The sequence below is a fragment of the Pseudorca crassidens genome, chromosome 13 (assembly GCF_039906515.1).
Source record: "Pseudorca crassidens isolate mPseCra1 chromosome 13, mPseCra1.hap1, whole genome shotgun sequence".
NCBI classification, from domain to species: domain Eukaryota; kingdom Metazoa; phylum Chordata; class Mammalia; order Artiodactyla; family Delphinidae; genus Pseudorca; species Pseudorca crassidens.
In genome coordinates, this window is record NC_090308.1 from 32,512,929 (window position 1) to 32,534,257 (window position 21,329).

General features: G+C 34.7%; 1 protein-coding gene across 2 annotated transcripts in view; it reads right to left on the reverse strand.

Annotated features, from left to right (window-relative positions):
- The window catches only part of LAMA2 (laminin subunit alpha 2), a 591,238-nt gene that overhangs the window by 58,380 nt on the left and 511,529 nt on the right, over window positions 1–21,329 (reverse strand). For both annotated transcript variants that reach the window (XM_067702129.1, XM_067702128.1), the window contains exons 42-48: window positions 19,452–19,568; window positions 17,819–18,001; window positions 13,017–13,171; window positions 6,336–6,479; window positions 5,208–5,341; window positions 3,184–3,343; window positions 79–203 (exon numbers count right to left, since the gene is read on the reverse strand). In XM_067702129.1, coding sequence (XP_067558230.1) covers window positions 79–203; window positions 3,184–3,343; window positions 5,208–5,341; window positions 6,336–6,479; window positions 13,017–13,171; window positions 17,819–18,001; window positions 19,452–19,568 — 1,018 coding nt within the window. The remainder of the gene's footprint in view (window positions 1–78; window positions 204–3,183; window positions 3,344–5,207; window positions 5,342–6,335; window positions 6,480–13,016; window positions 13,172–17,818; window positions 18,002–19,451; window positions 19,569–21,329) is intronic.

The window sequence follows — 21,329 nt, forward strand, 5'->3', positions numbered from 1 at the left end:
GAACACTGCACAATAAAATTAAAGCTTTTGTGATACACAGGCCTGATAGACCTTGGAAGAGTCCTCCTCTCCACTAACCTGACGGTACATCCTTTGCAGTCACCTTCTATCTCTCGGAAATTCCACAACCCTATAGGTTTGCTGTCAAAGTATGCTTCTCCCATACAGCCAGTGAATGTAATCACACGTACAGCATCAGCCTTCTGAAGACAGAAACATATTTGTTAGAATTTAGAATTTCACAGAAAAATTAAAGAGTACCCATGAGAGTTATTAGATGAGCAGCAGAATCTGGAGTAGTTATTACCTACTCTTTGTGAAAGTCTTGGTTGTGTACGTATCCATCTTTTAACCATATAATATCCTCATGGATCCTGGTTATTCTGTGCTTTACCAGTTTATCACCATTAGTAAGTGAACACTCCAAGCTTCCGACCTTAGGTGAACTGCTTATTCTGAGATTCTATTTTTTTTATTGGTCTGTAACATGAGATTATTAGGAGAAATAACTAAGAGAATTTATTTATGGTACCACATTCAGTGCCTGGCACAGAGAAGGTGTTTCATAAAAGTAAGTGTTCCTATCCACTAAGGAGATTTACGAGAAAGGGTACATACTGACTACATAAAGGGGAAAAAAGCTTGCATATTGATTACCCTATGATACTGCTGTCCCCAATTTTTCATTTCCTTTTACACCCAAGTAGGTTTCTACGGCAGGAGAATGAAGGGACAGAGTAAATTTATAAGAGAAGGGTCCCTGTTCTTGTTGTTTGCAGGCATACACAGCACAGAGCCCGACATCGAATAGGGGCACAATAAATATTTGTTGAATGACAACTCTGGTGTCATTCTCACAGGGAAAGGTCTTTTATAAATTTTTATTTTATATTGGAGCATAGTTGATTAACAATGTTGTGTTAGTTTCAGGTGTACGGCAAAGTGATTCAGTTATACATATACATTTATCCCTTTTCAAATTTTTTCCCATTTAGGTTATTACAAAATATTGAGCAGCATTCCCTGTGTTACATAGTAGGTCCTTGTTGGTTATCTATTTTAAATATAGCAGTGTGTACATGTCAGTTCTGGGTATTTAGCAGTCAAGAAGGAGGGGAATGATCCGATCCACTCTAGAGAACCTTGCTGTAATTTGAACAACTATTCCTTTTAGCGTCAATATATTACAATTCTACAACTTTAGAAGCACTTTGCCAAGGCGAATCCACATTTATCTGAATAAGCTGGAAGGAAAAAGTGAATTGATATGTTTGGATTTTAGAAAAAATAGAAGATAGTCACTGAGTAGTTAAACATTTATAGTTATAATTTTAGGTTAAACTCATCAACACATACATCTTCCTACCGTTATGATCAAGTGGGGCACTGCCATGGAGAAGGAATGTTGTCAGACACTGACAAATACAAGTCAGGAACAGTCCTTGGAATTCTCTGTCATCTGTGGAAGCTTCTCTTAATTTTCCAGAGGTTGATTATCCTACCTGCGAATTGTATTTGCTTTTTGCTTTTCCTTCTTGCATCATAAAAACTATACTTGGGATACTTTCCTGCTCCTTTGAATTTTCACTAGCATGTTGATTTAATTACTTGTTTTCAGTTTTTTGGTTCATATTCTGGTATGGCAGAAGCCTTGAAACTCTTGGCCAAAATGATGAAGATTTTCTGTAGATTTCATTTGCTTGTGTTTTTTTTCCCCCTCAGACTGGCATAAATAAGTTTCTTTATGTCTAGTGACATCTGAATAATAAGAAGAATTATTTAAGGTGCAATTTAAGGTGTGACTACCGTATCTTAGGCATGTAATCTCGCTATTCATTGAGGTAGTAAAGGGTGGTGATTAAGAGTAGAGATTCTTGTGCCTGGTAACGAGTGTTCAAGTCCCAGTTCCACCACTGATGGCTGTGTGATCTTCGGTGAATCATTTAACTTCTCTCTTACTTAGAGTCCTTAACTATAAAATGAGGAGGATATTATCTACATTTTTGGGTTGTTATGAAAACTGTTAATTCATGTAAATTACTTAGAACATTACTTAGCAAATAGTAAGGGTTATATAAATGTTATAGAAGTTTATTATTGTATCCTACAATATGCAATCAAGGTAGATACTTTTATCTCCCTTTCTAGTTAAGGAAACTGAAGCCCAAGAGGTTAAGTGACTTGCCTAAGGTCATATTTTCGTAAGTGATAGAGCAGGGAATTCAACCTGGATTTAATTTCAAAATTCATGTTTTTTTTGTATTACTCGGTGCTATCCCTATATTTATCTTTCTGAGGAGGAAAGAAAGTTGGCAGTATGACTATATATTACGATGTACCATATATATTTATATGCAGCTCTGAGAAATGAGGATGATTTTAGTGTGTAGCTGTGGAATCCATTCCAATACTTTAGAGTCACATCTCATACACAAAGCAAATAAAACAACCTCACTCTATATGAAGGTTGAGTTCTCATAAATTTGGGGTCACCCTGGCTTTTCACATTTTCTGACTAATCTCATCCCAGGATGATTCTGCCAGACCCAGGATTACACATTGTACTTGGCTGTGCTCTTACATCTCACCCACAGGTCGTTTTCCAACACCTAACTCCACTTAATCAACACGAGCTTCTTTAAAATGCAGGCACTTTGCAATCTGAAATGCATAAGGACCTGTCACAAAGCAATTATGAATATTAAGTGCATTACTCGGTAAGAATGAGAAGAGCAACTTGAAAACTTTAAAAATCGGATCATGATCTGAAGGCTTATGGCTCCTGTGATATTTCCCAAGGTATTCATAAATCTTTTAATTAGATGTGAGTTTGAACTTTATAGCACTTTATATCAATAAATCATAAATTGATTCAGAAAATGAGGTATCTTTAGAAAACACTTTGCTCTTGAGGCAACTAAAATATCAAAAAATTGATGCCACAGATGAGGGCAAAACAACTGTTTAAGTAAATACACATAGGTTTAAAAAGACTGTGCTTCCAGATTGCATATTCAAGGAAGAAAATTCTTACTCAAAATATATTCATGTTTTCATAAAAACAAATTAAGTAAAAAGTGGTCAAGTTTTTGCAGTGCTTTATCATGTCTTTGCCCAAAGTCATCATGCCAGGAATTGTCTGCAGAGATTAAATAAACAGAATGGGGAAGAACAACACATTACCTTCAATTTCCCAGTCAAGCCACCAACAAACAGCATTGCGTTTGCGTCCACATCTAGAATAGTGTACCCTGGAGGTGACGCTGAATGGTATGTACTGGGCATAATGCTGGCTTTGGGTCCATCCAGAGCTCTCACGGAAATTGTTCCATTTCTCCCAGTTCTTCCAGGGTACATGTTGAAATGAAATGAAAGAAAATACAGAAAATGAAGTAGGTATCACATTTCTGGTCACTTCAGATTTAAAAGATATAAAATGTAGAGATTTGTTTTGGAATATTTAAGAGATAGCTGGGTGTTTAGCTTCAAACATTCCAGATTCATTAAGCTGAAAATCAAAACCCAGAATCTGCTCTCTGCTATACGTTTACCATCAGATTCAACCAGGACCACTGAGCAATCTACCCTGATTCTGAATGTGTCCAGTGATAGATAGGAAATGACACAGCAACAATTAGCTGATGGAATTGCTGTTGGTTAAATGGAAAGTCTTTTTCCTCTTGCTTTACAAAACAATATGCTATTTACCTACATGGACTATTTAAACAAGTTTATATTACTTCATTCAGTCTAATTTAATTCAGCAAGTGAACCCCAAATAAGCCACGCTTCTGCATTATAAACTGCATAATTTCTCCTAAAATCCCTGATTATCTTGGATCCAAATTTGCTGAAGTAGTCTTCCTGGAATCATGCATCATTTATTGTTTGGCACACCATCTTAATGTGTACACTATAAAATCCAGGCTACAGAGTTGTGTATACAAATTGTACAGAAGAACTTCACATTTAGATTCAATTAATAGACTTTTGGAAGCTATTATTATTGTATTTCATTTTCTTTTTTTAAATGATTGGTTCCCATGAGTTATTAAACATGAAAATCTGATCTTTTTCCGGAGACAAGCAGTCATAACAAAACTTTGTCATATTTCTCTCCCTACTGTCTCATTTTGGTAATCTTTTTATCTTTGAGGGTGCAGTATTAACTGAAATATGTAGAAACAATAGAATGAATTTATAAATAAGGTTCTTCTTTAAAAGAATACATCTTTTTAATAGAAGAACTGTACTTTGCAAATATAAGTATTCTTAAGCCCAATAAAGTACTTAATCCCTCCCCCACCATCACACATGTAAGCATTTTATCTGTTGCTCTCTCCTCTCTCTCCCTCACACACACACACACACACACACACACACACACTTTTATTTAAGATCTTAAAAAGGAATTGAAGATATTTCTTTTCATTAAGTTTTTTTTAAACTTTTAATTGTGAAAAAATTAAACATGTACACCCATAGAATGAAACTCTATGTATCTATCACCTAGATTCAACAATCACCAGATCGTCAAGTCTTCTTTACCCATCTTTGATCAACTTCCCTTGGCCTTTAACAAAACCTCTTGACTGTTACCTGCTTTGTGTTTAGTAGGTAGTTGGGAATTAGAAAAAGAAGAGGAGAAAATGAAGAGGAAGTATTGAGGACAAGAATGGATTCTACAAGTAATCTGTACACGGTTAGAAGTTAATTAAATTAAAGCATCAAGGATAGAATTAATCAATTTCCTATTCCTTCCCACAAGTAGTGTGGACCTGACATATTTTATATTCATGCCAGCAGTTAGATACTGCACCCACCTGTAGCCAAGACTGCTGTGTAGACTAGAAGAGGCACTTTGCACCAAAGACAGATACCAATGGCACCTCTTAGGCTCTGGATTGTACTGAATAAGGGCAACAGAAAACAACTTAACCTCAAAGTTTCTACAGGACAACCAGATGAGGAGGCCAAAAAGGACCGGTCATTCTGTTCAATACCTTGAAGATCTGTCAATTCCTAACATGTTCTACAAAGGTACCATTCACACACACTTACACATGTATATAATATATAACGTTCGTATATATGTGTGTGCGTACCTACATAGCTACCTTCTTGAAACAGAGATAAAATTTTTCTTATAAACTAGGAAACTACTTCAAAATTCTGTCAATGATCTTAATCTCTATTGAGTTAGTTACCTTGATGCCTCAATACGGTACCAATATGAGTCATCAATAGTCAAATCTGGATACTCGACACGTCCAACCCCGGATCCAACATCCCAGAGGAAGCTTACTTTGCCTTTACGCATCTCTATAGCCAGAAAGTCAATCTAGTGCAGAGAAACACAAAAACAATAGATATCAGATGTAAGGCACCCTGAAAGAGGAAGCCAGCCGAGTCTTTTCAACAGGTACCATTTTCAGATATATGAAATAATTAGAAGCCTCACAATAAAGATTCCCAAATAATATGATCTATTATTTCTACGATTAAATAATACTTTATTATTGTATCTTTACAATACATGTTCATAGTGCTGAGGCAAATGTGTTAATTCAACCAATTCTAATTAGGTCTAACATTGAGACAAATGTCTTTTCTTGCACTGATACTTGTGGTAGAGATAAACACAAATATTTGGGTTCAGAATTCATTGTTTTCACCATGGGCACTGACGTTTTTGAGGGGCCAGGTATGCTTTTTCACCCAAGGTGATCCAAAATTTCTCACCTGATTTCCAAGTATTGATTTATGTGATAAGTGGTCTGTTGAAAAGTCTTGTTCATTTTGGAAGGTCTCCATGTGTATAAAGTCAAATGGGTCAAATGAAAGGAATTAGAAGTTTGAGGTGAGCTCTTTTAGATACAATTTCTGTTATTTCAGTTTGAGTCATTAATTCAACATGAATCAGAAGAGTTTTCATTGGTAAGAAATAGTACACAATTTTCAGTTTCATTTCACATGAAAGTTCATTGTAATTTCTTAGTTAGAGAAAAATGTTTAAAAAGCCTCATTCCTATTACTCTTTCTTCTTAAATAGCTGGATCTGAAAATATACTTCAAAAATAAATGCTGGTATACTCACAAATGAAAGCAGATATGCCTAAACACTGTAAAAAGTTTTCATTTCATTTGCCTTCTAACTTCATTTGACACTTCAGAACTTGGTGAGGTAAGATTCTGAGGTTTTCGAATCTGAAAGGCTACCTTATTCAATTTTGGGACCATTATATTAGACTCTATACATGTCCCACACTACCAGGATTAACCTCTGACTATACACATACACAGTAGGCCAAAGAAAGGCTGAATGTTAGACTTACAAATTTGGCACTTCCAAGATAAAAAAGGAGGTTGTCCGCGACAGCCGTCTTTACGTTGACAATGATATTATTGTAGCTTCCTTTCTTGATTTCTGGCTTGTATGTTCGAATGCAGTCACCTCCCGAAGACACAGATACTTTGATCTTTAAGAAAAACGAGGTACAAAGAACCAAGACTAAATCTCTCAGAAAGTTTGAAGTAGCTCCCAATCACAAAGCCATCATCTTCTCTTCTTTGAAGTTATTTTTCCATCAGCAAATGGTATCATTAAATGCCCATATGCAGACCCCATTATACTCATTAATGAGGGCACAGAAGAGCACCTTTCCACCAGTATTTTGACAATGAGCTGTTCACAGTCTCACGGCTTGTTAGCACGCCACTACTTTTTGAAGCATGCAACTAACAAATTCTTGCCTTCATAACTTACTCCTTTATGAATAGGGGAACATTCTCAAGAGGTGATTTTATATGAAGCTAATGGTATAGATCTTCATTCAGGTTGTTTAATGAAATTTTACAATTCAAATTTCAGTGATTTTGGTATCACTTAAAGTAGGAAACCATTTTTCTTTTAGGTTTTGAGAGGAGGTTACCTACCCTGCCATGTTCTTACAGTTGAAAGAGGCCAACTAGATTTTGTTCCAGATGTTCTAACAATAAGAAGAATTATCATTCTACTCAGAACATACATTTCAGAATAAATTATACCTTTTTATTAAGTCACCAGGAAAAGGAACAGAAACAATTTCCAGTGACTATCATTACTAATGTATTTAACAGCTCCTTTTTCTTTTGACTAGTACTTTAAAAATTACTATAAATTGCTAAGATAGAAATTCCTATGTGACTAGAGCTGACACTGTTTGTACCAATTTGTACTTACACTTAGGGAGCCTTTCTTCAATCACAAATAACACTAGGTGATTATTCCATTTAATTTTCTTTGGTTCATGTATACTATCAAAAAGGTACTTTCAGGACAGCAATATTGTTGTTTGGACTCAGAGAGATTCTGTTACTTTGTTAGTGATAGTGTTCAAAGTAGGAGGCGGAGACACATACAAAACTTCTGTCACTGATTCAAATTCCTGGCTTCAGGCTTCAGGAAGCCTCTTGGCCCTCACTAGGGGTGAATTTCCATTTTCTCATCACTTATAGCACCTTGCACACTTTGGAGAAAGCCAACGGCTATTATTGTTACCTCCATAAAAGGGCTGTGCAAACTCCAAACAAGATAGCCTAGGACACCAAACCCGTCTCCATCTTATGGTGAGACAAGGAGGTGTCTTGAAGAGTCTAATAAGAGAGTAGGTGTTAGGCAGCGCCAGCACCCCTCTCCAAGGGTGGTACAGACTACACAGAGGACGTGCTGGATTCAGAATTGGTTGGATTCAAAAGAGAAAGCTAAGGAGAGATTTTTGGTTCTGACAAATATGTAAATTCATCTATGTTTGAGAACTCTCGGGGATATAGCAGATCTGTTGAATCTCCTGCGGATCCTGTGTAAGTCATATACTTGTACTGTTTCCTCGCCTAATCTGCTATCCAAATTGCATTTCCAAGCAAAGAAAACAGTGTGCTGGAAAGAAACAGGGGCTCACCCTAACGGAGTTCTGTGTGGGGCTGGGGCTGGAATAATCTAGGACGACTGCTGCTTAGACTGCTCTCCCTGTCCTTTCCTTCCCTCTAAGGGTGGGACCCAGACTGCCAACTGAGGAGCACAGCACTGGTCACCAGAGTGTTTGCTCTCTGCCCTGGAGAGTTAGTCTTCCTGCTTGTGTGCTTTTCAGTTAAGAAGGTAGCTCTTTGTTCCACAAAGGTAAGATAGGATTTCCCTTCTACATAAAATGCTAAGAGTAGATGAATCAAAATGACTTGCAAGAGAACACAGATCAAGTCCAGAAGGCTTGACAACAGATTTGTATCAAGGAATTTTTTCCCCTTTTCTTAATGAATTTTATTAGAAGGAATAATCTCAAAATAGAACTGATAATGGTTAAAATGTCACACTGTACAATTTATTAGAGATTTTAAAAAAGATCAAACTGACTTAATAAAATTTATTTATTTATTTTTAACAGGAAAAAAAAAAAAATGACTTGCAGAGAAACAGAACCGGGAAAGGTATAACTCATTTTTGTTATTTGTGATTAAACTAGCCATCATATGTTATTTTGGTTATTTCTTTTGTTATTACAAATAACTCATATGTGTTATAAAGAACACAATGTAGTAATACTCCTCGGTTACTGTTTAGAGAAGAAGTGACTGAATATGGGTGGAATGCATGACTGATCAGGATGTTTCTGCCCTTGCTTGGGTATACCTGGTAAAAATGGTAGGGGATTCCATGACTGGAGTGTTGAAAGCGGGGTTCTCAAAGCGTTGTAGACAGAGCACCAGTACTGAAGCCTAATTCAACTGATGAGACTCCACTGGAGGACTGAAAGTCTGAGTAGCCATTTTAGAACTAAGGGTGTTTAACATCTCTAGGAGTTAAAATTACTCTGCCTTATGGCATACTTTACATATCAAAAATATATGGATCTCTGAACAACATGGCATTGTTATACCCAATATGCCAGGAATTAATCTTGTAAAGTAACCTATTGCTCAACTCTTACACATTTTTATAAAAACCCTCTGGATTTTCTGTTCTCTGGCTTACAGTTTTGAATATATCCTCAGTATCTGAGATATTCAGGCAGCCCAAACTATCTGTAACCAGTCAATAGCTACTAATCTCTCTGTTTAAATACCTTGTGTTTTGTTTTCCAATTATATTGTTTTATATACCTTAAGACAAGTAAATCAAAGGACAATATTTATAAATTTCTCTAGAAGAAACCTCTGACATACAATCCTCTCATAAGAGGGGAGAGATTTCTGAAATACAAACATCCTCTTAAGATATTTGTTGCTATCAATTATTGTTATTTCTTTTTTGTGTGTGAATTTTTGAATTTTAATAAGCAGGCTCTTATTAGTTATCCATTATATACATATTAGTGTATATATGTCAATCCCAATCTCCCAATTCATCACACCACCACCCCCGCCACTAATTATTGTTATTTCTAATGTGAACTGTTAGTAAGACTTCTAAACAAAAATCACTAAGAAGTAGGTCTCTCTGAGGCATTTCTCATACAACATTATTTACCAATTCGTCATCATGAACTCAGACATTATTGAGGATCTCATTATTATATCTATTGAATTTTCACTGCAGTTTTTCATCCAGTTAACTAGGTCATTCATTTAAAAAGAGTATCAGCCACTCAATTTCAGAGTCAACAACAAGGGGAAATCTACTTTAAAATAAATGTCTTTAATTTCTTGGTCATATTGAATATGTGTTAGGGCCACGTCCAGACACTCATGCCAGATTACAAATATATTTCTAAAATCGGGCAAATGTAATCTTCAATTAGTACAAAACCCATTTGAAAAAAACGTTGGCTGCTTACAAATTTATAACATCTTACAAAAAACAAAGAACTTTGTTGTAACTTCCATTTCTAAAGGTAGTTACAAATTTCCTTAAAAGGCACAGACAATGATTGTTTTTTCAAGCATGACTTTTATACCTTTCTTTCATTTTGTATTTTGAGACAGGTTTTATATATTTACATGCCAGAATTTTATCCTTCTTTCCAGGGGGGTAGGGGTGGGAAGAGGAAGCATTTATAACTGATGAATATATAGGCATATATTTAGATTTCTTTACAATGAAGAAATAATGAAAATGTACAGATTTCCCTGCTTGGTAACTAAGTCAGAAAATGTGGCTAAGTGTGGAATTCACAAGAGAACAGTTACTATGACTGCTTCTTCAAACTTAACATGGCAAAATACAGGAGGGATACATCAATCTCTTTCTTTCTCTTACCACTGCCACTGCTACAGTTGGGTCTCTTATTAAATTTGCTTCCTTCTTTCTAGTTTCTCTCATCTATCCCACAAACTACTTCTGGATTCATATTCAAAAATCACCGTTCTGATTATATTGCATTTCATGTTCAAGAACTTTCAGCTTCTCCTCACCAATGAGGTTTATCTCAGGTACAATTGTGGCTAAAAGAAACTGTTTAACTTACCATTCAACTTACCTGAGAAAACCTGGCCTCCGTTGAATTTTCTAGTTTAATGTTCACTCTAACAATAGTCTTGGCGAATTAGACTGTTCTGTCATGAAATGACCCTGAAACCTCCTTTTCTCACTGCCTTGGCTGAAGTCATTCCCTCTCCTCAGAATGTTCTCCTTCTTCACCTTCTCATCCCATGACCAGCACTATCCCATTTCAGAGCCTGGCTCATCCTTCCCTTCAGGAAATCTTCCCGCCCTGACTAGAGGTGATCTTTCCTTTCAGAAGCTTAATAGCACTTCCCAGCGCTCATGGAATGTAGCACAATATTCTGCCTTATCTTAGAGTTATTTGTGTACATATCTTATTTCTTCTATGGCGTTGTAAACTATTCAAGTGGAAGAACATGCCTCACAGCATGTGACCTTGTGCATAGGAGATGCTTTTTCTGCACTGGTTAAATCTTTAAAAATCCAAACCTTGGAGTAACATCTGATTTCTTTTCACCTTGTGCTTCACATATACAATGCTCACCTGTCATCCTTACTGCCTGCAAGGTTCTCATATTGTAGTTCAATGTATGTCTTCTCAACCCTATCTGCTTCTTTTACTCTGAGTTTATGTACTTCATCTTCACTAATCTTTCTGTCATTTTCTAGGTTTCTCTTCAATTAGTCATGAATTCCTTTTCAAGGTTCAACCTGAACTTATTGTCTTGACCTGGTTTAAAGATATCAGGTATGTATAAGGAGGGAGAAGAATATACTGTCACTTGGGCATCATATTCTTGGCCACTTACTAAAAAAATAAGTTTATGGATTAAGAAAGGTTATTTCTGGTCATTTTGGCTTCACAGTTGCTTAAAAATAGAACTTTTTAGAACTACCATATGATCCAGCAATTCCACTCCTGGGTATATATCCGAAGAAAATGAAAACATTAATTTGAAAAGATACATGCACCCCAGTGTTCAGAGCAGCATTATTTACAATAGCCAAGATTTGGAAGCAACCTACGTGTAAAGAAGATGTGGTATATATATTCAATGGATTATTACTCAGCCATAAAAACAAATGAAATTCTGCCATTTGCAACAATGTGAATGGACCTAGAGAATATTATACTTACTGAAATCAGACAGAAAAAGACATATACTCCATGTTATCACTTATATGTGGAATCTAAAAACTAAAACAAATGAATGTATATAACAGAAACAGACTCACAGATATAAAAAACAAACTAATGGTTACCAGTGGGGAGAAGAAAGGGGAAGGGGCAAGATAGGGGTATGGGATTAAGAGATATAAACTACTATGCATAAAATAAATAAGCTACAAGCATATATTATACAGCCCAGGGAAATATAGCCATTATTTGTAATAACTTTAAATGGAGTATAGTCTATAAAAATATTGAATCACAATGTTGTACACCTGAAACTAATATAATACTGCCAATCAACTATATGTCAATAAAAATAAATACAGTTGATTTACAATGTTTATTAGCTTCTGATGTACAGCAAAGTGATTCAGTTATATATGTGTGTATATATATACACATATATATATTCTTTTTCAGATCCTTTTCCATAATAGGTTATTACAAGATATTGAATATAGTTCCCTGTGCTATATAGTAGGATCCTGTTGTTTATCTATAATACATAAAATCATGCATATCTGTTAATCCCAAGCTCCTAATTTATCTCCCCTTTCCCTTTTGGTAACCATTAAGTTTGTTTTCTATGCTTGTGAGTCTGTTTCTGTTTTGTAAATAAGTTCATTTGTATCAAAAAATGGAGTTTTTGAGATGGAAGGCTTGGGTATCTAAAAAGATTTCAGTTTAAGCCTGATAACATGAAAACTGTTATTTTTTTTCATTCTATTTCTACAAAGATCATAAGATGACTTCACAAGGTTAAAGTTTCATATTGGCATTTACAGTTCTGTCCTGGTTCATTAAGATGCTACCTTCTAGAAAGTTTTACCTCTATCCTTATAGTCTTCTAACTGGGTTAATAAAGAGAAAAATTTTGAGACAAGTGAAGTATTTCCTATTCTTCCTCCAAAAAATTGTAGAAATTGTAAGCAAAATAATTTTTGGTTGCTTGTACTCAGACAAAAGAATATATAGAAAATAATAGTTCCTCTATGCTATTATTCCTTATAACCTTGTCCGTTCATTCCTTCTAACCTTGTCCGTTCATTCCTTCTACAGCCTCACTGGTTGGCCTGTTTTGCTTTCATTAAGAGCAAGGCTCTCTCATCCATGCCTTTTTAGTATACAAAAACCAGGCTTTCATTCTTACAGTTTGTATTAACTCTATTCAAACAATAATAAAATGTATCAGAACTTTCATTTCTAAAATAGTAAGTAGTGATTACTCTTCTCAAGGAATGTCTTTTGAAATTTATGGGAAAAATATCTAATCTTCCATTCCCCACCTCACCTGCAAATAGCTTCAAATTAAAGGAAAAGAACCAGAGATCATTCAACAGGATACACTGAAGGAAGGTATTCCTTCTGGGAATAACACCAAAAATTACAATCATTTACTGATAACTGAAAGCAGAAAGAGCTTACAGAATTGGCCTGCTTCCGGGCTTGGTTTATCAGTTCTTTTATCTCAGAGATGTTTTTCTTCAGGTTATCCTCAAGTTCCTTGATGGGTTTGAGTTTATCTATCAGTCGATCAGCTTCTTGTTCTAGATTTTTTACAGTGGCATCTGCATCTGCAACTGCATAGAACAAGATTAGCGCATACCATGCACTCACACGCATACACACACACAGACACAGACACGCATGCACATGCATGCACACAGACACACATACACAGAAATGAAAATAGCAGTATGCTTAAGTAAATAATGGAAAAGATTTCATCTCATCCACACGACAAAAGCAAGCCCATGACAGTTGAAGCAGTTTGTGATGGCAAATGGAAATATTTTAGTTGGGACTCAAGCAGACCAGAGGAGGAGATGTTAGAAAAAGAAGGCCAACACTTTGGTTTCGTGATTGAGGTGAAAATTTGCATTGAAGATTGAGAATATGATGAACTAATTCAATGCTTAATTTCTAGCTTCAGCCCCAAAGCTAACCTTTATAGCATAGAACTTTAGTCATAGAATCAAGGAATTGGAGAAGCATCTGTAAAATGTCACCTAGTCTGTCCAAGCCAGAACTGTATTTAAATCAGGGTTCTCACACAAAATTGGTTTTCCTTCTTTTTCTCACTGTCTTTCTTTGTACATCTTAACGAGAAAAGCTATAAAAATGTCTTCTGAAAAACATCTCAATGTTGAACAATCCTTTGACTGAAGGCCTATATTATATTTTAATTAAATCTTTCATGCTGCAGTTCATTTTCATTTTGAAGAACAGTTGATTCTCCTGCTCTTTACATTAGGTTGAACCACATTAAACTGTCACTTTTGTAGTTAAAATTTAAAGAAGGTTGAATATTGACAATTTTAAAAGGGGTTTAACCCTAAAATAATTGAAGGTTATCACTGATCCTTAGACTTCCAGTTTGTGCTTTTCATAGGAGGGCAAATGACACATGGAAAATCAATTATTCTGTCCCTAGGATGCTGGCAGTCTTATCCAAACCATGTCATTAATTATCTGATCAAGTGTGTATTGTTCTGTTTTCTGTCACTGCGACCCTGATGAAAAAGAGAAACTGCTTAAGGTCCAAGGCTTTTGGCTCTGATGAACTATGAACGATCTGGGAATTAATCCTTAGGAATGAATCAGATGTGCTAGAAAGGAAGGAAGTTATTTTAAAACTCGGTTTTGAAGTAAGTATTTTGAACTCATGCTCATAAATATGAGTTATATAGTTAGTGATGTTTAAAAAGAACTTGGTCTATTATTTTATTTTATTTTATTTTTATAAATTTATTTATTTTATTTATTTATTTTTGGCTGCATTGGGTCTTCATTGCTGGGCGCAGACTTTCTCTAGTTGTAGCAAGCAGGAGCTACTCTTCGTTGCAGTGTGCGAGCTTCTTATTGCAGTAGATTCTCTTGCTGCAGAGCATGGGCTCTACATGTGTGGGCTTCAGTAGTTGTGGTGCAGGGGTCTAGTTGCTCCGCAGCATGTGGGATCCTCCAGGACCAGGGCTCGAACCTGTGTCCCCTGCATTGGCAGGCAGATTCTTAACTACTGCGCCACCAGGGAAGGCCCATGGTCTATTATTAACTTCAACTAATAGAGTTGCTAGATCAAGAACTGACTCTTCTGAAATGCAGGTTATTGAGGTCAAAGCTCTTGTTACATAACTGTATAGGTATTCAACATAAAGACAGTTACCCCTCCGTTTTTACACTTTAAATAAACCATTTATCCATTTTCTCCCTTCCTTTAATATTCCCCAATATTACTCTGATATTCTAAAAGTTATTCTAGAAGTGAGAAAAAGTGATTTAGATTTAGATTCATGAGAATGAAAAAAGGGCTATGCAGGGACTACTTAGACAAGTAATGGATCCTTTTCGTCTAAAGCTCCCAGAAGCTTTTATCAAATGTTTCAAAATGGAACCTGGAGGTCCCCCCATTCCCTACTTTTTTTCCCCCTCTATCTTCTGTAGCAGTCGAAGTCATATGGAAATTATCTTCTTGAGGTTTTAAAAATAAATAACCTGTGATATTGAGTCTGATGCTCTCTTGTGCAGTAGTTTTTGAAAACTTCTCACTTTCTTCCATAATTATTTGTGTGGATTTTAAAATCATTGCTGAAGACAGATTTTAATAACAATGTTTTACTAGAGAATTATCTATCTCTTTTAGGCTTTACAATTTATTAGCCTAGAGTTTTGCTAAGTCTTCTCTTACCTGCTAAATTTCTTCCCTTATCTTGTTATATCTCCTTCAGAACTTTGCCTATTTGTGCTTTATTTTTCTTTATTAAGCCTGTCAGGCATCTAAAATTTTTTATCTTTATATTCCTAAAGATATACCACTTGAATTTATCACATCTATTATTTTCTGTCTTCTAATTCATTAACTCTTTTTTATCTTCTTTCTTTTAGTTAATTTTATTTTGTCTGACTTAGAGTTGATTGCCTAAATTGTTTATTTCAATGCTTTTTAGTAATGTCATTGCATTCATTTTCCACTGAGGACCGCCTTCATCGTATTTCTGAGGTTTTGATATGCTGGATTTTATTATTACTATTTTCTATTTTTCAGTTCTATTTTAGACTTGGAATTTAAACTATGAAATTGTTTAAGACAGAATATTTTTATATTACAGTGATTGCTCACTTGTTAAGATCTGATTTTATTAATTCTGTTTTATGCATCTCCAAATATAATGCTCTTGAAGTTGAGAATAATTACTTGTAAGGGGAGGAGTGAGCTTCAGGGGGGGACAGCAACAACAGCAATGTAGATTTTAATCTATTTTAATCCTGCTAGAAGGAAGTCATTTGGACTTCAGTGGCTGCATATATGTTATCAGAAGCATCATAATTTAGCTGAATCTGTGGGAGAATTCAATTTTCTACTTTTATATGGATAACAGATATTTCACTAACTTTTCAAACGCACAATTAAAATATTTATGTCAAATATATTCACATACTAACTTTTTGTAAGGAAAGATTCCTTTATTAATCCAGCATTAATACTGTGACACTGGAAAGAATAGCTATCTGATGTGTAAAGCAATACTAAAACATTGGAAACATGCAAAGCTGAAGCTTTTTGCAATAGGCAACCAAGCATAAAAATTACTAAAAGGTATGCAAGTAAACATATACATACTGATTTCTTCAGGTAATTTCATATGGAAGTAAAACAGAAAAATAGAAAATTCATGAGAAAATATTTTTAATAGGTATTATAAAGTAGTGATTATCAAAAAATAGAACTTTTCACAACAGGTGCTAATTACAAATTCACCCCATTTTAAGTCAAACTAGCGTTATCAAGTAAAAGTCCACAAAAACATGGCATGTAGCAGCCATTGTTCATATTAAAGGGAGCTTTATTATAACGTTCTAATAAGATAGAAACAGACCCAGTTTAATTAGTGTTTATAGATATTAACTATTTCTTTTGATAGATGATAGAATCATAAAAGTGAGATAAATATTATAAAAAGGCCACTCTCAGCTGAGAATAAATCTGAAAATGAATGAAATGATACCTTAACTTACAGAATAAAAGAGAGAGTGACATTTACTTTAAAACTTATTTTCATTCATTTCTTGGGGGGAAATATTGTGATTTGGCATGACTCTGAACCAGTTATTCAGATGGTATCTTTGAACTACAGGGGTAAGCTAACTCTGGGCTTACACAAGAAATAAATTTAAAACTATATATCTCTTCTTTTTTTTCCCTGAAGAAGTGAGGAGTGAAATCCTTCTCCCTAGCTCTGAAGTGCATGTCAGCTGTGTTTGTACTCTTCCTTGCTCAGGAAGGAGTCATGCTAGTTGTATCTATTATTTCATAGCATCATTAGCCTTTGATCTGAGGCAAAGGTGCTGAAAAATCAGGCTCCACTCCCCCGTCGAACAGCATCTGGATTATACAGTGTATAACGCCAATAACTGTGGTTTTGTTATTACACTCTACAAATGTTTTAATTCCCAATAAATATATTGGTGCTATATAAAGCGAGCTAATCTCTTGAGACTGACAAGTACAAAGAATCAAGCATCTCCTTTGGTGAAATCACATACTAAGATAACATTTTATCACTTGAAAGAATAAAAAATATTAGAAATCATAACGTTTATTGAGTATAATTAATAAATTATATTTAGTTCTCCCACATTTTCTTGTAAATCCTTGTTAACTCAATATAGTTTAATGCAATATACAAAAGATGTAAAGAAATATTCTTCTTGATAAACTAGATAAAAATTTTAATTTCCTGATAATGTTAACTAACCAGAATCTAAGTAATAAAATAATAATATTTTCCAATTTGAATGCATTTCAAATTGATCCCATTTAATATCCTGTTCTAACAGGATTGCTAATAAGACTGCTCCTTGACCTCTAGGTTCTATGGAATTTCACCAACTCCGAGGATATAATTTCCCAAGTATAACTACTTTCAATTACACTAAAGGATTTTAAAATATTTGGCATCGCTATACCAAATATCATGTAGATTTGAGAATTCCTAATTTCCTCTCAATTGGACGAAATCTGAATAAGATAAGCTCTAGTGCAGAGCTGGGAGTCTTGGATTCTGTGTCTGGAGCTGCACGCACTCAATTCCTGAGCCCAGTCTATGAAGGGAGGAGGGCAGACTACACCACTATGAGGGTCCCTTCCTGCTCTAACAGTTATGAGTCTAGGATACTTTCATAGTGTGAAGAAATAAATGACATAATCAAAGTGAAAAAGCACATCTTACTGTTCTTTGAAGGATCTTTTACCACGGCATTTGTTTTGGCTACGCTGTCTGCCAGTTGATTGTAATTTTTCTTCAGGCCATCAAGATTCTGGTGGAGATCTTTAATCTGTGCCAGTACATCTTTAGCTGTGTCGTTGGCTTGTCTTGCTTTGTCCTTAACAGCTTGCAGTTTAGCGGCTGTGTCTGTCAGCAGAAGATGGTATGAGAAACAAAGGGTCTGGAATTATTGGCTTAATCCATGCTTGTCAAAGAGAGGCTGTGGCTGGCTGACCTCAGGGACACAGGCACAGAGGGAAAGGCTAAACTTTGTCTCATTCAGTCATAGCAAATGAAGTACATTTTTAGCTAAATTGAATTTTCTCAGGGACCTTTGCTATGAATACCTGATTAGCTCTTAAAATAGCAACATGATTGTTCTAAATGTTCATTGTGTAAGGGTATATTGTGATTTGCTGCTGAACATATTAAAGAGAGAAGTTTATCCACATGAATCAAACAGCTTCATCAAAAGTAGGTTTAATCTGCATTTCTGAGGTGGGATGGGGAGGGAATGAATGTGTTTCAATTTTAGTATAAAGAGACTTTTTCAGATATATTAGACCTTGTGTTTGTGTATTTTTATTTGTTTTCAGCATTGGAAATTTTCTATGTACATCTTTACTACTGAAGAGGTGACATGAAAATCGGGAAAGTTACTTAGAATTTTTAATGTTAAAAAAGTAAAAATCATTAAGGTTTTAATATTTCCTGTTTTCTGTAGATGTATGTGTTTCTTTCACCATAATTTGTATAAAAAACATATATATGTGCCTAATAGTATGTTGTAGATTAGTGGTTAAGACCACAGCCTCTGAAGTTAAACTGCGAGGTTCAAATCATATATGCCTCTTTTAACAATGGCCCTTAGTATCCCTAAGTTTGTCCCCTATAAACTGGAGATAACAATGCTATTTACCTTGTAGGATTAGTATGAGGATTACATACACTTAACATAAGCATATTGAATAAGCACTCAAAAAATGTTAGCAACCCTTGTTATTGTTATATCATGCTACTAAAATATAAAAATAGTATCCCTAAAAGAATAGTGCTTTCAGGAACTAATACGAAACATTAACTCCAAGTACGTGTAATAGGTAGAAAGATATTACAGACATGGTTCAATTCTTAATGTCAATGTTTTTGAAAGCTAAAACATTTAAGTAACAGAACTTTGCCAATAAAGATATGCTGAAAGGCAGTTGGCTCTACGTATTACTGTAGGTACTGTAATAAGCTGCAATTGTGTACATCAACATTGTAGAGAATAGTGTTTGTATGATTTTATTTTTCCCACCAATATAAGATTTCCTGGGTCAAAACATGGAAGGACAATACAATAATAAGATGTCTATATTTTCCTTTTTGTAATTTATTCCAACGAATGTCAGCTAGGGTAACAAATGATAAATATCACAGTGTAAAGTACGATTTAGTTTCTCATTCTCACAAAGAAGAATTCATAAGTAAGAAAACTGTTATTGAATAGCCTGACAATGGTACAAATGTAGTGTTAGGGAAAAAAGGCATAAGTTAGAACATCCTTTAAGAGTTCATATCCACTGGCACGGTTTGCAGTGTCCTGAATGCTTACCATTTGGAATGGCTGATAACTTTTCCAAAGTGTCATTCAGAGCTCTCAGGAGATCCCTGTTTCTGACATTGGCATTGTCTAATCTGGTTGTCAAGCCATTCAGATGTTCATCATTTTCTGTGAACAGAAAACAAAAAAGGATGAAATAATTTTAATCATCTCTGAACTGATACATGGATATAAAATTTCAGGTTATTTTAATAAAAATTTAGTTAAAAGCAAGAAATTGATTTACTTTATTGGCATCTGTCCAAAAATATATTTCAGACCAGAATATAAAATATGTGTTTAAATGACCATTTGACACTTCAACAGGTTCAACAATTACATTTTCTTCTTGGTATCTGATCTTTATTTGACTTAATTTGATGGTTTTCTATGGAGAAAAAACTTTGACAGATTTGGTCTTTTATTGCATTTATAATGATGCCCTCTTGACATCACTTCCATTATGTCATTATTTTAAAAATTTTATTACCAAAATGAATCACTGAATTAGCTTTTAAAAATCTCAAATAGATATGATTGTTAAGCAGAATCTCCCAACTTTACTAAACATCACTTATTAACATTTATTTGAAAAAAACAAAAATCAAAAGAATGAATAAATAGCTTCTAGCACATTTCCAATTTTTTATAGAGAAAATAATATTTTATAAACTACTTCAAGCAGGCTTTATATAGGTCTTTTCTTGCTACTTTAGCATGCTTACTTTAAAATTAAAATATATTATTTACTATTACTAATGTAATATTACTACTGTAAATTTTCCAGCTTCTCTCCACTAATTTTTAACATGTCTGAATTTTAAGTTAGTTTGTATATAATGTATTTTATAGCAGATAAAAACTAGGAATGGAACAAGTAAGGCAGTTAATGATGGTGTGAGCGACAGTGTACTAAAATCTTTCATTTTATACCTGTTTGTGCTGGTTAAGTCGTTTTCTCTGTGCAAATATTTTTGCTTTTTTATCTAAAACAGTAAAATAAATAAGCAACTTGGACTGGGGAGGACCGTTATTTGCCAACACCGAGACTGTTGTTTTCGTCATTTTCCTGGTACCCAGAGTGGGCAGACCAGGAGAGACTACATCTCACAGAACAGAGCCAGAACAGTGTTGATTTGATTGTGTGTCCACCCTTGTAGAGGTAGTGCATCTGGCTTCTTGCAGGAACCAAACAAGCCACTGGCAGCTTAGGGAACAATGCTTGCCTTTATTGGCCTTCATCTGGGAAGAATAGCAAAGGGAAGGGAATATAGATGGAGGATTCTTAACTGTCAGTGTACTGGGTGTGAAAAAGAGTACTGAACGTATTAATTAATGATCCACTCCATTTCATATCAGGGTTTTATAGGCGGACAAATTACACCACTGTTATACTACAGTAATATAAGTACATAATATTGTTTGAGGCATCTGCTTTTAGGTTCCAAGCCAAAGGCCTAACATCACTGAAGAACAAAGCATAAAGTATTCCAGCAAAACGTGGCTCTAAAATATCAATATGTCCATTTCAGTCACTAAGATATTATTATTTTCAATTCTAGTCCTTCAAAATATACTTTCCAAGTAATTAGATTTTCTCCTCTGTCAATCACAATTCACTTTTCTTTTAATACTTCTGTTACTTTCACTGCACTAAAGTAAAATCTTTGACTAGGTTATGGAAAGAATACTTTCTGAAATAAAGACAGTATGATTATGACTGTGATAGCTATATGAATCCCCTAAGAATAGCTAAAGGCCGCTCTTTTGATATTAATTTAGAAGTCTTCATCAATTAAGGAAATAGAACGGTACAAATTTCATTTCTTAGTTTCTTGATTGTATTTGACTTTTTAAATAATGAAACATTTAAAATGTTCTGGCAAGCAA